Source organism: Ictalurus furcatus, chromosome 5 (assembly GCF_023375685.1).
Source record: "Ictalurus furcatus strain D&B chromosome 5, Billie_1.0, whole genome shotgun sequence".
Taxonomy (NCBI): domain Eukaryota; kingdom Metazoa; phylum Chordata; class Actinopteri; order Siluriformes; family Ictaluridae; genus Ictalurus; species Ictalurus furcatus.
The window spans coordinates 19358778-19374758 of record NC_071259.1 but is presented as its reverse complement, the minus strand read 5'-3'; the positions used below and the strand labels follow the sequence as shown (position 1 = coordinate 19374758).

Below are 15981 nucleotides of genomic sequence, written 5' to 3'. Positions count from 1 at the left end.
GGAAATTTTAGGTTAGAATTCAATTGTGTCTTGTTTGTCTAGCTGAGTGGATAAGTGGACAATTAAACAAATAAAATGGACATACTGTATGTAAATGCATCTTTGGTTGAGTTATACTGTTGAATGCTTTTAAGGCTCAGTAGTGGGGGAAAAGGAAATCAGGAATAACGTAAGACAGATTTGTCAATTTCTGGTCATGCTTTTATCTCTTGTTAGAGCTCTTGCTCTTGCTGAGCAGAGGGGTGAGTCTAGAAGTAGGGAAAAAGCAGCTTCAGTGTGGAATGTGAGAGGTAGTGGGTCAGGTGGTGTATGGGGGAGGATTTTGTGAGGTCAGAGAGCTGACCAGGCTTCTAGGGACAGGGAAATGAGAGAGAATGAGAATAGGAATGAGAATGAGGAAAGGGACAGAGCCAGTCTGTGATCTCTCCAAGCAGCACAGCTAACAGAGCTCTCTTTCATACACCAAAAGGGACACACACACACACACACACACACACACACAAAAGAAAGAGTGCCCATTTAAACTGATCAGGACACACAAACCATGTGATTTTGAATATGCGTGTAAGGTGTTTTGCTGTTGTTGCTGACTGTACGTTTGTGCATCTGTAGGTGAAACATCGCTGGTGTGAGCTGGTGGTCAAGCATAAATATACAGCTGCATATAGAGATGTTGAACACTTTCTCATTCATGATCAGGTACGTCATGACTCATACACTCAGCTTTTGAAGCCTTATAATGACTAGTGAACTAGAATACAGACATCATTGATGTACATGCATACATTATGTACATGTGTGTGGTGTGCTGTAGGCTATGGGTGTATATCTGTATGGCGAACTGATGCTGCAGGAAGACGGCCAACAACAGGCTTTAGCGCGACACTGCCTGTCAGCCATCAAAGATGATATGGACCAATCAGCACGCAAGATTGTGGAGGAAATGATCCTCTAATTCAGGAAAGGAGCAGGTACGGTTCTTTTTCAACCTTTCAACTCCAGCTTGTGCCCATTACCCCTTTCCTTCTAATGTTTCGTTTCCTGACCTTTAACCAGTAGCAACTGCTGTGATGTACACTTAACAATTACATTGGTTTGAGAACATACACAATTGAATGAGATCATATCTGTTAAAAAGGGACAATCTAAAATTTGGTCATTTTATCTCCCCTGACTTTATCGGCAAGGTTTTATGGCAGGACATGCATGTTTTTGTCCCAAGTCTGGACCAAAGTTTAATTTCCTCTAAAAGGGCACTTCCTGCAAAGCACAATTCTTTTGAACGTTTCTGAAAACAAATCATTAATGAAAGAAAAGCACTGTGCACTGAATTGTGTGCTTTCATACCTTAAAATGGGCCATTGTTTGTACATGATGGCCTTTTTGTAAGAGTTCGCTCAGTACGTTGACCACCGTGAACGCCTATTCTCCAAGAGCTTCAGCCTGCCTTCCGCCCTCTTCCAGGAATCCTGTCAAGTTCTGTTTGTACGAAGAAGAATTTCAGAACACATTCCTCAAACAGATCTGGGGAACAAGAAGAAAAAAAAAAGGATCTGCAAGTGTTTTCCTTCCTTCGTGACAGGGCTTTAAGAGATAGTAACAGTTCTCACTACTTGCCCGTCCACCTTTTCATCGTGTTTTTTTGCGCTCTGAAGCATCATGGGTGAAATTCCCACGCTTCTCATTACCATCCTGTATTTTTTGCTTCATTCTGAGCTGTGAAGGAGAGACATATGGTGTGAACTGTGGGCAGAAAAGGAGTATAATGGCTTTGAAGCCGCCTATCTTACCGTGTCTTCACGCATCGATATGATCCTGTTTAAACGAGCAGCATGTCACATTGGGCCTCGCTTGAAGGAGCTGCTAAATACTTGTCAGCCTCTGGGAATGGAGGACTTATGGGCCCTGCTAGGCTGGTAGATAAATCCATTAGCCATCTCCCGCCAACCTTTTTGGTGTGGTCGCCTCGCTTTTATCCACCGACGAGACAGCTTTATGTGTTTGGAAACAGGCAAGGGAGGAGTGGCTTTTTTACAGGCTGTGAGGATTTCTGCTGGCTGCAGCACAGATAAATCATGCTGGTTGCAGCAGCTATCCGACATCCCAGGCCTGCGACATAGCGCTTGCTTTTGGACCCGTTTGTCTTTGTCGGACGACGTCTGGTCGTTGTCATTAATTTGCTCGCCAGGCGCCTTCAGGTTACTCGGCCTCTGCGCCTTGGGAGATGGAGGCTGATGGCAGTGGATGACACCTGTTGTTCTGAGGTGTGTGGTGGAATAAATCATGTAGCACTACCACACCTAGTTTATGAGCACAGAAATGGGGTCGTTTCTTGTGCTTTTCATACAAGAAACCACATGAGAAACGGAACCTTAACTTCTTAAAGTAACACCTGTTCAAATAGATTCTCTTAAATTGTTGATCTGTTCGTTTTTAGCGCAGTATTTTTATCCATGCTGTTAACATCCACACTATCTGTAGCTTACTATCAGTGTACAGGTTTTTTACAAAGTCAAAGATGAGTGTGAGAGGTATGTATGAGCTGGCTGCACTGGAATCCGTCTCAATGTGGATAATGAGGGCCATAACCTCAGCTCAGCCGAGCGTGGCCAATTGCAGGAGTGTGTGAGCATCCGCAGCGCTTTCCTTTCATGTCGGGGGCTGTGTGGGTTCCTGGCGTGCTGATTTGTGACTTAAGATAAAAATCACATTGCCAGGGATTACCACACAACCACCGCCTGGTCAGCTGCCATAGCAACCACAGGCAACATTGCAGTTTGAAGAAATACAAATAAAAGAAGGTGTGATTGACACAGGAGGATGGAAGGTGGAGAAAGAAAGTAAAGTAAGGGGACATTTCCCTCCCCACCCCCCCAGCATGGGTGTTACCGACCATGCACACAGAAAAGACTCTCTCAGGCCAGGTGCAGAGCTTAGCTGATTGGTGAACAGTGATTGAGCTCTTTGTTCACAGTGGCTAAGTTCTGCACTTGATGTGAGCATTACTAAGAAAAAGGAGAAAAAGTTTATAATTAATCATGTAACCTGTCGGGGACCCTGTTTTCACCTGAGAGAGTGGACGTGAATGAGGGCAAGAACATTAAGAGGCCCCAGGAAAGAAGGTCTGGAAGATCAACACAATAGCACTGCTTTGACATTGTTTTTTTGTTTCAAAAGCTTCCAATATACCTGGCAGTATCTAAAACCTTCCTCTATCTTTATATAGAATTTGAAAATCCCTACACATTTCAGAGAAGGTGAGCTGATTTGAAGCATAGGTTATACCAAACTGTTACTCTGTGGATCTGGTTGGAATGTGAGATGACAAGCAGCTGAGAGTTAAATTATATTTGTTTTACTACCGATGGCCAAAAACCAACAGACCAAGCTAATTACACCCATAGTGAGAAGGCAGAGTAGAGGAGTCTTCCTTCTCATCATCCTCCTACAACACATTCTGCCATGTAATGCTTAGATTTACTACCACTGCTACACAAAAACATGATAGTGATATGATTCATGATAGTTCAATTTCAATTCAATTTTATTTGTATAGCGCTTTTTACAATAGACATTGTCTCAAAGCAGCTTTACAGAAATATCAACATGGTATACAGATATTAAAGGTGCGAATTTATCCCAACTGAGCAAGCCACTGAGTGGCGATGGTGGCAAGGAAAAACTCCCTAAGATGTTTTAAGAGGAAGAAACCTTGAGAGGAACCCGACTCAGAAGGGAACCCATCCTCATCTGGGTAACAACAGATAGTGTGAAAAAGTTCATTATGGATTTATATGAAGTCTGTATGGCCTTAGGAGCAGCCGTAGTCCCAGCAGTCTGGAATTAGAGAAGAGCAGTCTGGAATTAGAGAAGAAACGATCATAGTTCACATCACTACCTCAAAAAGGGTGGAATTCTGAGAAGTGCTGTAGACAGGTGGCTTATGAAGTCAGAAACATTTAGCGTCAAAGAGCTAGAAACATCTACGATGCTGGGCTTAAAAAAAATACAGATCTACTTTTAGCCTGATTGCTTAAAATAGAGAAGACAGCAGTGGAGACAGGAAACACGTCGAGTGAGTGGACAGCTAACGGCCCTTTTTGCCAGCACACTGTCGCCTAAGCCATGACAGATACAGGAGATAAATATGAAATCCGGGAGAAGCTGAGCCATAAATGTCTATATTTAGAAACTGGTTAAAGATGCATTACCATCAGAAGGCTAGCACAAATGGAATTAGTGGCACAGGCTGTATTTAAAATATCATTAAGTTCTATTCCAGGGGAAATGAAGTACTAAGTATCTTCTGTGGAAGTGAATTAGTCCCGTCTGACGGTTTGTGTATGGATCTCCTACAAGCTGTGTTGAGAGAGAGCCAAGAGCCAAATGGACCTGGCCTCCCGTGCCTACTGAGCTGATTACAGTACTGCAGAAACACTGGCTCAGTTCAGCAGGAACAGGAGTCTGGTCTACAGACCCCTGACCCAACAACGTCCTCCTGCAATGTTGAAGTACTGAGGACACGTGGTGGCTCCAGCTGGGATGCTCATGGCATTTATGCCATTAATGTACATTTTTTGCTAACAGCAATCCAGTATCATTATCCAGAGCCATGGGGCTTGTATGGGCCAAATGGATAAAAGAATTATGTGAGAAAGTTTCACTTACAGAACAAGGCTTTAGTCTTTCCCCCAGCCCCCCACCCCCACCATGTCAGTAAACTTTTTTTAAAAAAGATCCATATTTAAAATCCATATCCACTTGTTTGTCTCTTTGAACAGGACTGATGCAGACTCTCCTCTTCAAGCCCTGGCCGCCGAGTGTGAAATCAGCTCAGGGAAATCGACAGCGGCACACAGGCACCTGACACCACAGCTAATCACCACCTTTCTTTTCAAGGAGAAAATATATTAAATATATTAAATATATTTAAATAAATACACACACAGGACAATGGAATTTTTTTTAGGCATCCAAGTGATCATTGTAGAACTCTTACATTAATATTAACAATGAAATATATATATATATATATATATATATATATATATATATATATATATATATATATATATATATAATATATATTTTAAAGTCAACACTGTATGTTGTTCTGCTGCACTGGAAGATTTCAGTAGACTACAGCGACCACAGAACCAAATACATGGTAATGGTTTGTATTACAGGATTACTCGTTTATTCATGCAAAACATGTTACCTCAGCATTGATATTCTAGTTATGACTATTTGGAAACACTGAAAGGTCGGTTTCTGGTATTTAATCCTGCTTGGTCACTGGATGCTTCTACTATATAGCTTTTTTTGCTACATTATTTAAGCACCATGTCAACTAGGCAATTAAATTATTAATATTACAGTAGTGCTTATGTCGCTTGTGACTTCCAGTTATGTGATTTCACTGTTAATTCTATTGTTTTTTTTTGTTTGTTTGTTTGATTGTTTAAGAAAAAATGTTTACATTGTTTTATGGATTTTGGAAATAAAATGAAAGCTGTTCTCCAACACTTTTTATATGATCAGAACCTGTCCTTAGTATACTGGCCTTGTGGAACAGCAGTGTAGTTCTTATTTAGGTTTAGCTTTGGTTTTTAGTGCAGTAGAACACTATAGTATCAGGCTGGAGTTAGTATACTTAGTGGTAGTTTTGAGAAAGACCAGAACAGAGCAAAAGAATAGAGGAAGAGGCTATGCTGAGAGACTGAGGCCAGCTGGGAAACGTATGTCTCACGTATGTCCGTAGTGCATAATGCCATATTATTTTTCAGGAAAATTACTGTTGTGGGTCACTGAGTGTACCATCTTCAGCTGGTTGCCTATCATTTTTTTTGATACAATACTAACCAATATCAAAGCTCTGGGTATTAGCTGGTATCAGATACTGACATGCTTTTAGTAACCTAGCCTGCACTCAGCTAGCTTCTGTTTTTAAGTCATGCAAAAAAAAACAACAACATATAATAATAATAATAATAATAATAATAATAATAACAACAACAACAACAACAACAACAACAACATCAGTGATATTATTTAAGACAAGGTGTGTCCTGAGTTCATGTGCAAGATCAGCGTTGTCAGTCAACATATGTTCATAAAATAATACATGTTATTTGATTGGATTAGAAAACAAATTCAATCAGAACATTTCCTGCAACAGACATGGAGAAGGATGTGATTCAGATCCTGTAAGCTCCCTCATCGCAGAGAAACTCGATGGTAGGTTTGTCTAAATGTCTCCTGACTTCAACAGCAAAAACAAAGCACATTTAGCTACACAACAGAAGCATGGCTTCCAAATATAATTGACAAAAAATGCATATTTAAAATTGTACATTTCCCTGAATTGAGGACTTTAAAAACAAAAAAAAAACAACAAAAAACCAACAATGATTTCCTTATGTATACGTGTATCTGTTCCTTTTAATTGGCCTGATGCGTCATCACATATTGTCCCTGGCTTTCAAAATAAAGCCAGCAGCTGTGCTCAGCGTATAAATGTCATTTTCAACAGCCCAGGCTTTCAGTGTGGAACCAGACCATGCCAGGAATCCTTGTCCTAATAAACAGCTTACCACATGCCAGCGTTTGGGCAAGTCCATGTGTTCATGTGCAGCCTGAGGCACTATGCTGTGTGGAGTCTGTCCTCAAGCATCCTGAGCCTGGCATTCACTGCACCATCTCCTTTTAATCTCTGACGCATAGAGAAGAGCATACACATGGCACTGCGCCTCACACCAGCATCAGTCAGCACCTACACACACAAAAATAAGCTAGGTTACTTTACCATATGTACAAGGGTGAATCAAATGAAAACCTTTTGTGTGTGTGTGTGTGTGTGTGTGTGTGTATATATATGTATCTATCTATATTATATATAAACACACATGCACACACACATACATATAATATATATATATATATATATATATATATATATATATATATATATATATATATATATACATATATACATATATACACACACACACACACACACACACACACACACACATACATACACAAACACATTTTTATATATGTTAAAATGAATCGAGTTTTCCTCACCCTCTGAACATCATCAGATTTTTTACTTTGTTCATTTTTACTCTCAGACAAGAAAAAAAATATCAATATCTTGTCTTTTAATGTCAGAGTAAAAACGTAAGAAACTCCCACTTTCATACTAAAATGTAAAAATAGACTTTGATTTTGTCAATCAAGATCACATTATTTCCTGCCGGAATATCCTGGGTCACTCTGAAATGCATCATGTAACAGAGGTAAACATTTGTTTCAATTTAATACTAACAGACCAGGCTTTTTTTTCCAGGTAGGCCCGTCTTTCCATTCACCTCAGTTTATGCATGATTATCTGTAAGACTCTGCTATTACGAATGTAAAAATAAAAAGAAGAATGTGAAACCCAGAACAAAGCCTGTCATCGTCATGTCTCGTAATCAGTGGCATTAGGAGAGAGCAGCAGCTGCAGTGGGAAAGCAGAAAGCTGGAGGCTGTAAACTTGTTTTTGTTCAGAGTCAAGGGGTAGACTAAAACGTTCTCCATTTTACAAGGGGCTGTAAACATCTGGAAGCACACTTGGACCTGCTTCTCTCTCTGCATAGCAAAGAAACCGCTATACAGTAAATATATGCACTAGAGACAAGGCCACCTAGTTCTGCACAAGTTCACTTTGATGATGGGGTCAGTAAGTGTAGATGTATCTCAGTGAACCAAGTGTACTGTATGTTTCTTACCGTCTCTATAACATCTGTCACCCTGCTGGGTGATGCTGGAGAAAATACAGCAAAGTTAAGCAGAAGACTGAGAACAAGGTTTGCTGACATTGTGCAGAGCAGTTCGTTCACAGCAGACACAGTGGGGGCTAGGAAGAGGCTCCTCAAATCACTCCATGCCTGCCTTGCCACCATCTACAGGAAGAGTAGAATAAAGTAGTAATCAGTAATTTTATACTCTAGTTAACTCTATTTAAGCCAAATTTATGCAAATTCAAGTCATGTTTTTTTTTTCATTCCTCTATATAGCTTGAATACATTGGAACAAAATGTCGTTTCTCCAGGACATAATAATATGCAAGACAAGTGCAAATACATAACAGTATGAGATGAGCACAGGACAATTAATACACAAAACAGGACAATGAATACACAGAACATGGGACGTAAAGTGTAAACTAGTGGTAGTGTATCAGCAACACATTTAGTGCTCCATAAAGTGTCTGCTGCAGCTTTATAAAGTGCAGCTGTGCAGGGATATTTAGTCATACTAGGTTAGGTGTTCTTCTAGCCCAGGTAACCATTGGGGGGTGGGGGCGGTAGCAGGGTGTCGTATAATCTGACTGCCTCAAGGAAGAAACTGTTGCAGAGTCTGCTGGGAGTGGCACGGATGCTGGAGAGTGAAGAGTCCATGGGATGGGTGAAAGTAATAACATATCAATAAGAGTTGAGAATGCTCTATAACGTGTTAGCAGGTTTTTATATAAATTTGATACTTTTTATATATTTTAAAGAATTTCATCGGCTCTGATCTGGTAAAATAGGCAACCCTGCTATAGAAACCTTTCACCATTTTTCAAGGGATGTCCCTAATTTTGAGTATTAACTATGTATATCAATATAGCATAAAGTAAATGATTTAACTATTTCAGATCATCACCACACTGTTGTGTAATACCTCAGCTGTTTACAGCTTAAGCATGCTGCATCTAATTTCAGTTCTACTTGTTTAGCTAGATGTCTTACATTGTCCTGAGTGCTCTGGTGCCCTCTGTTGGTGGGGTGGTGGTAGAATGTCAAGAGGAAGAACAGAGGCTCTGATTGCTCAACTCCTACTGAGACCAGCAGCTTAGCAGCTACATCTATCCAATGACCACACTGGACAAGCAAGAACCAGACCTCGAACACAGCCCTGTGCCCCCTGCAACACAGTCAGGATAGAAAATAAAGCTGGACAATGGACTGCATGAAAGATGGAGCGATATGAGAGAACCCAGACATTACACAGCTGTTCAGCGTGTCCGGTTTGGACATCATTCCTCCAACCTTGTGGTCTTCTTCAGCCAAAATACAAGCAGCTGACACTCTCACCAAGGAGTTAATACCACTTTCCCACCATGAAACAAATAATAATAATAATTTTTAAAAAAACTAAACAAAAAAGAAAAACACCAAGATAGGAGCACTGCACTGACAGAGCACTGATTATATTATGTGCATTGAAGTAGAGTGGGGCGTTTTTCCTATTGGAGTTGCAAAGAACAGACCGTTCTGTGCATTTTTTAAAATAATAATTAGAATTTTGAGCAGGTCAGGGGAGTGTTTTCTGCCTGCGTCACCACAAGGAAAACATCTATCCATCTATGCATAAATTAGCTGAAGGACTAAACACTAGCATTATTATGGCCATTTCCTCTTATGAGTGGGCCTGAAAGGTCTCGATCTTGATGAGATTCAAGGTCACAAACTAGAGCTGTACTTTAACTTTCTGAGGAGGTAACAGGCTTTCTGGACCAATGAACCACTCACCTCGACTATTATAATAACATTCTATTTGTATTGGCTTGTACTAAACACACCAATACATTTATGCACTTCATCCAATCAGCCAATCACATGGCAACAACGCAATGCATAAAATCATGCACATTCAATATGCACGTTTACATCAAACGTCAGAATGGGAAGAAGAATGTGAAGTCATGGACTTTGACTGTGGCATGGTTGTTGTTGTCAGACAGCCTAGTCTGCATATTTCAGAATCTCCTGATCTCCTGGGATTGAAAGTCTGTACAGTTTACACAGAATGGTGTATAAAACAAAACACATTTTGTGAGCAGCAGTTCTGTAGGTAGAAATTTGTTGATCGAAGTGGTCGGAGGAGAATGGCCAGACTGGTTATAGCTGACAGATTTTGAGCTTCAGCAATGCAAATAACCACTCTTTATAACCATGCTGAGCAGAAAAGCATCTCAGAACACACCACACAACACACAACACAACACAACACAACACATCAAGCATTGAGGCTTGTGAGCAACAACAGCTGAATACCACATTTGGGTCTCTCTCCTGGAATCTGAGGCTACAGTGGGCACAGGTTCACTGAAATTGGGCAATTGAAGACTGGAATAAGACCAGGAAGCGTTTCAGGTGAGTTCAGCAGTTTCTCAACAACCATGCCATAATCAAAGTCACAGAGATCAGATTTTCTCCCCATTCTGCTGGATCTGAACTTTAACTGAAGCTCTTGATCTGTATCTGCATAACTTTATGCAGTGCACTGCTGAGACATGATTGACTTTTTAGATAATTGCATTAAATAAGCAGGGGTCCAGGTGTTCCTATTAACATGGCTGGTGAGTATACATAAATCAACAATAGCACACATCCAAACCAAACTTAAGAAAAGTGATTTCATATTACAGAAATATGTGCAATGAAGCAGAGTTTGAGCTCTCACCTTCCGCTGTCCTCCTCCTGGATTCTCTCTTGAAGGAATTTCTCTAGTAACTTCCCAATCCAGCTCAGGTGCTCTAGCCACGCATGCTTTGGCACATCTACGGACAAAGAGCATGGTGGAGTTTATGGAACAGAGTAGGGTTAACAACAGAGATGGGACGATACCATTCTTTCTTTTCTGATACTGAAAACATCAGTAGAGAATCATCCCATACCAATACACATCAGGTAGTTCTTTTAAAAACTATTACGTTTTTTGACAGTTAGATTCTTACATTTAAATATAATAAAGCGAAAAGTATGAATATAATAAAATCAATCCTAACAAAAAAAAGTCAACTCTCTTTCTTTGTAAACATGTCCAGTTCCAAAAAATTTAATTCTTTTTCAAATCCAATTCTAAATCTTTCCAATCAAATTCCAAGTTCAATTCAAAATCCTAAGCCATTCGTTACAGAATCCGATATTGTTTTCTCCCTCACCATTTTCTGATATAAAATGCGTTTCCTCCCTCACCATTACTGGGTATCAAATAGGTATAATTTCTAGTTAATATAGTTGATTAGTACTGTCCAAATTGCACCATAATCCTTGTTATGGTCATGAGATGTTATCAATAAATAATATATAATTAGGTTCATTAAAGCTGAAGCAAAACAGTAGCTCCACAAAAACCTACAAACTGTGATACTACCAAGTCTGTGCATTAATTAACTTACAACAGAAGAATAAAGGAACACATTAGTACAAAACTATATTGTGATGTCCAATCAGATACTACAACAACAAAATTTATTTTCGGTCCTCATAAACAATTTTCCATGATAAATTGAACAATTATACATATTGAACAAAAAAGATGTATGCTAAAACCTCCGCTTATTATGCCTACACTTTTTTCATCATAAATCTAGTAAGCGTCACTTTAATTACTAGATTTGATCCATACAAAATAAAACACAAAAACAGTTACTCAAGTCATTTCCAAAAACTTTGACATAAATAAAAGATACACATTTCATACATTATTACGATAGCTTCAATGACACACACAAATTATTATTCATTTTTAAGTTTTCTATTTATTTACCACCTTATTTTAATATATTTCTTTATTTGCAAAGTGAACTATACATTCTTAATTCCTTGCCGCAATTATTCCATAAGTTAACCCCTTTGACCGATATACATATTTTTAAAAATATATATTTGTCCTTGCCCTTGTTCCCTTATGTTGGTTTTGTGTCCCCATACCTCCACACAGTAATAATTTATGGAACTATGATAGTACAGTATATATAATGAGTCCTGATTCAAAATATATTTAGTTTTGTATAATACTGCAATGGTTTTAGATATTTTTGTTTTCACATTATTTCTATGTTTGATTTGCCGATTACTAAATATTATAAACTTTCTTTGACTTAAATTCAGTGATAACCTATTAACATTAAACCGTTTCTTTAAGACTCTCAATTCACTTTCCATTGCATTCAGAAGCTGTTCCAAATTTTTCCCAGAACAATATACTGTAAATTTTTTATCATCAGCAAATAAAACAATTTTTAATACTTTAGACACTTTAGAAATATCATTTATATACAGTACAAACAATTCAGGGCCTAGCACTGAGCCTTGTGGAACACCACAAGTAACTTTCAATAAATCAGATTTAACATTATTTATTTGTACATGTTGATCAAGATAACTTCTTAACCATGAATAAGCTATCCCTCTTATACCACATCTCTCCAGTTTAATCATTAATAAACCGTGATCAATAGTATCAAAAGCTTTTTTCAAATCTATGAAAAAGTGTATTCTTTATTGTCCAATTCTGTAGAAATCTACCAGTTCTATCACTGCCATTGAGGTGGGCCTATTTGTTCACTCAAATTATGTTTTTCTATGAAATTATCAAGCCTGTGTGCAAATAGTTTCTCTAAAATTTTTCACAACTGGGAAATCAGAAAAATTGGCCTATAAGTGGAGACAGACATATTATCTCCACTTTTATGAATAGGAATGACTTCAGCTGTTTTCATATTGCTTGGAAATATACCTATTTGAAAGGACTGATTACAGATATGATGCCTTTTATTCTGAGTAACAATGGAGTTTATCAGTAATGTAAAAATTTTGATGATTGCAGTGATCTTTCAGAAAAGTTTATTTTGACAATTCATCACAAAATCGATCTAACCTAGCCTAGCCCCAAGACTATATGATTACTCATGTTCACTCTCTTTAGCTTTCTTGTGGACACACCCCAAAGCCAAATGGCTTATTGGTCTGTGGCATCTTAGATAAATAAGAAATACAACATTACATAATAAAAGTATTCTAACCCCAGTAGTTCATGCCATTTCTCAAAGTTGACTCAAATACACTAGAGGCCAGACTTATCACTCACTGTAGGCTTAAACAACTGAATTCACTATTTCTAATACCCTTTTCTCCGATCAATACACTCCGAAACAATCATTGTTCAGTGAAGCCAAGTGTCTGTGGTCCCTGTGCTGCTCGCCCATTAGGGGCAAGTACAAAAACTGTGGCTTTGTGAGGATATCGTCTGGAGACAAGGGGGCATTAGAGGACCTGCGATCTGTAACGGTGTTTGCAGCAGTATGACAGGAAGGTCTAGTGTACTTGGTGAGGTGTTAAAGAGTTCTATTCAGCAACTGGCATTGCCATGTCTGTAAACATTCAAAGCACCATAACCTGTAAGAAAGACTTTTCTAACTTGACAAAATTTGAGAAGTTTTTTTTTAAATTTTAATTTATTTTCTTTTTTAAAAGACTGATCTTAGTGCATGCACACCCACACACTTTGACAGATATTCTTTATTTTGTTTATAAAGAGAAGTAGTACATATATTGTTCCCCATTTTGATTGCATTGCTATAAAATCACAAGACAAAAACAGCTCACAAAAACAACAGCACAATGGGCCAATAGAAAAAGGAAAAGGCTACAATAGCACTGTTACATTTTGAGTGTAGTCTTATGTAAATTGAAATTATTATAAATTGAAAATATATATTTATACTGTACCTGATGGTGCCGTCAATAACGGTGTGAGCAGGTTGTGAGGTACATGAGGAAAAAAGGATCTTAGTGGTAGTCTTTCCTGAAATCAAATACACATAGGTTTCTCATAGGCCAATTAACTGGGATCTATTACAATATAATGAATATTATATACAGTCAGCTCCAGAATTATTGGGGGGATAAAAAACTTAATGGAAAAAAAAAATACCTTTCTGGTTAATTAGCTTAACTTCACAATGAAAATATACGAGAAATGTAACCTTTAACTGAAGTAAATTCATTCTAAGGAAGTAAAAAACCCAGATCAAAATATATGAATTAATATTAATTAAATGAAATTAAAAAATATTTTTTAATAAAACCACATCACAATTACTCGTAACCCTAGAAAGTCTTATGAACAAAATATAACTGGTGCATATTAGTGATAGCAGCCATAACATTAAAACCACCGACAGGTAACATGAATAAATGAGTATCTTTTTACAATGGCACCTGTCAAGAGGTGGGATATATTAGACAGGAAGTGAACAGTCAGTTGATGTGTTGGAAGCTGGAAAAATGGGCAAGCATAAGGATCCCAGTGAATTTGACAAATGCCAAATAGCGATGGCTTGACGACCGAGTCAGAGCATCTCCAAAACGGCAGGTCTTATGGGGTGTTCCCAGTATGCAGTGGTTAGTACCTACCAAAAGTGGTCCAAGGAAGGACAACTGGTGACAGGGTCATGGGTGCCCAAGGCTCACTGATGCACGTGGGGAGTGAAGACTAGCCTGTCTGCTCCGATCTCACAGTAAAGCTACTGTAGAAAAAATTGCTGAAAATATTAATGCCGGCTATGATAGAAAAGGGTCAGAACACACAGTGCTTCGCAGCTTGCTGCGTAGTGGTAGACCGGTCAGAATGCCCATGCAGACCCCTGTCCATGACGAAAGCACCTACAATGGGCATGTGAACATCAGAACTGGACCATGGAGCAAAGGAAGAAGATGGCCTGGTCTGATGAATCATGTTTTCTTTTACATATTACCTACATTGCGCACATGCTCGGAACATTGTTACAGACCAAGTACACCCCTTCATAGCAACAGTATTGCCATTCCCTAATGGCAGTGGCCACTGTCAGCAGGATAATGCACCCTGCCACACTTCAAAAATTGTTCAAGAATGGTTTGAGGAACATGATAAAGAATTCAAGTTGTTGACTTGACCTACAAATTCCCCATATCTCAATCCGATCGAGCATCTGTGGGATGTTCTGGACGAACAAGTCTGATCCATGGAGGCCTCACCTCACAACTTACAGGACTAAAACGATCTACTCTTAGCCTCTTGGTGCCAGATACCACATCACAACTTCACAGGTCTTATGGAGTCCATACTTCAAAGGTCAGAGTTGTTCTGGCAGCACAAGGGGGACCTACACAATATTAGGTAGGTGGTTTTAATGTTATGGCTGATTGGAGTAAATATGCAGTGACTCAAACGCCCAATTTCCTTAGTCACTCACCAAAATGGGAAAGATTAGAGAATGTGCAAATTAAATGAGACAAAATTGTGCTGACCTTCATAAATCAGGCAATAAAAAATATGTCTGAAAATGCCCATATCCACTTTTAGGGCAATTATTAATCGTTAAAACAGCCGGAATGAGGAGGATGGTCAGAGGAAGAAATTGGTGGTGGGAGGTTTGCAGAAGATTGCAACATTTTGGAGTCAAGTCTCCAAAATTAGAGCTCCCAACCAACAAACTATTTGGAAGAAATGGCAAAAGCAACCACATCTAACCAAAAACGTAAGCATCTGGAGCTAGGTTCTTTGGCCAAATGAGACAAAAATAGAGCTTTTGGCAACACACTTAAACTGGGTTTAGAGTAAAAACAACAATGGCTGTACAGAAAATAACCTAATCCCTACTGCTATTATTGTGGCGTATCTGATGTTGTGAGAATGTTTTTCATCCAAAGCCCTAAGAAACTTGTTAGAATTCATGACGACATGCTGGGAGATTTATGCCCAAATCCACACAAAAATGGTTCAGTGGCCACAGTATCAGGCTTTTGACATGACCATGCCAGTCTTCTAACCTAAACTGCATTAAAATAATGTGAGCAGAAGAGAAGAGTCCACAGGACAGGTTGCACAAAGTACTAAAGGCAGGGTTCCAACTACTGTAACACATGGTTTTGTTTAACTAAAAAAAAAAAAATCTTAATAATACATTTAATTCAATTAAAAGTTAAGTTTAGAACATTCAGTCCGATTAACCTTTTTACCCATCTTTACCAAGTCTAGAGTTGTTTGTGCTGTATGCATACTACAAATAACATTTAACATTCACATCCATGTTCCTTTCCCATTACTATATTATTCTTTTAATTTTGTCTGTATGGATTTGTATGATCAACTATGAGTACAGAATTCTCATGGTGC

General features: G+C 38.6%; 2 protein-coding genes across 6 annotated transcripts in view; one reads left to right on the top strand and one right to left on the bottom strand.

Annotated features, from left to right (window-relative positions):
• The window catches only part of aopep (aminopeptidase O (putative)), a 79292-nt gene extending 74250 nt beyond the window's left edge, over positions 1 to 5042 (top strand). For both annotated transcript variants that reach the window (XM_053625047.1, XM_053625046.1), the window contains exons 15-17: positions 613 to 699; positions 815 to 971; positions 4782 to 5042. In XM_053625047.1, coding sequence (XP_053481022.1) covers positions 613 to 699; positions 815 to 955 — 228 coding nt within the window. In that variant the 3' untranslated portion in view covers positions 956 to 971; positions 4782 to 5042. The remainder of the gene's footprint in view (positions 1 to 612; positions 700 to 814; positions 972 to 4781) is intronic.
• A 395-nt stretch (positions 5043 to 5437) lies between these two features.
• fancc (FA complementation group C) overlaps positions 5438 to 15981 on the bottom strand; it is a 39911-nt gene continuing 29367 nt past the window's right edge. For all 4 annotated transcript variants that reach the window (XM_053625050.1, XM_053625051.1, XM_053625048.1 and 1 more), the window contains 5 exons: positions 13551 to 13626; positions 10498 to 10594; positions 8781 to 8955; positions 7776 to 7949; positions 5438 to 6772 (listed from right to left, as the gene is read on the bottom strand). In XM_053625050.1, the coding sequence (XP_053481025.1) occupies positions 6644 to 6772; positions 7776 to 7949; positions 8781 to 8955; positions 10498 to 10594; positions 13551 to 13626 (651 nt within the window). In that variant the 3' untranslated portion in view covers positions 5438 to 6643. The remainder of the gene's footprint in view (positions 6773 to 7775; positions 7950 to 8780; positions 8956 to 10497; positions 10595 to 13550; positions 13627 to 15981) is intronic.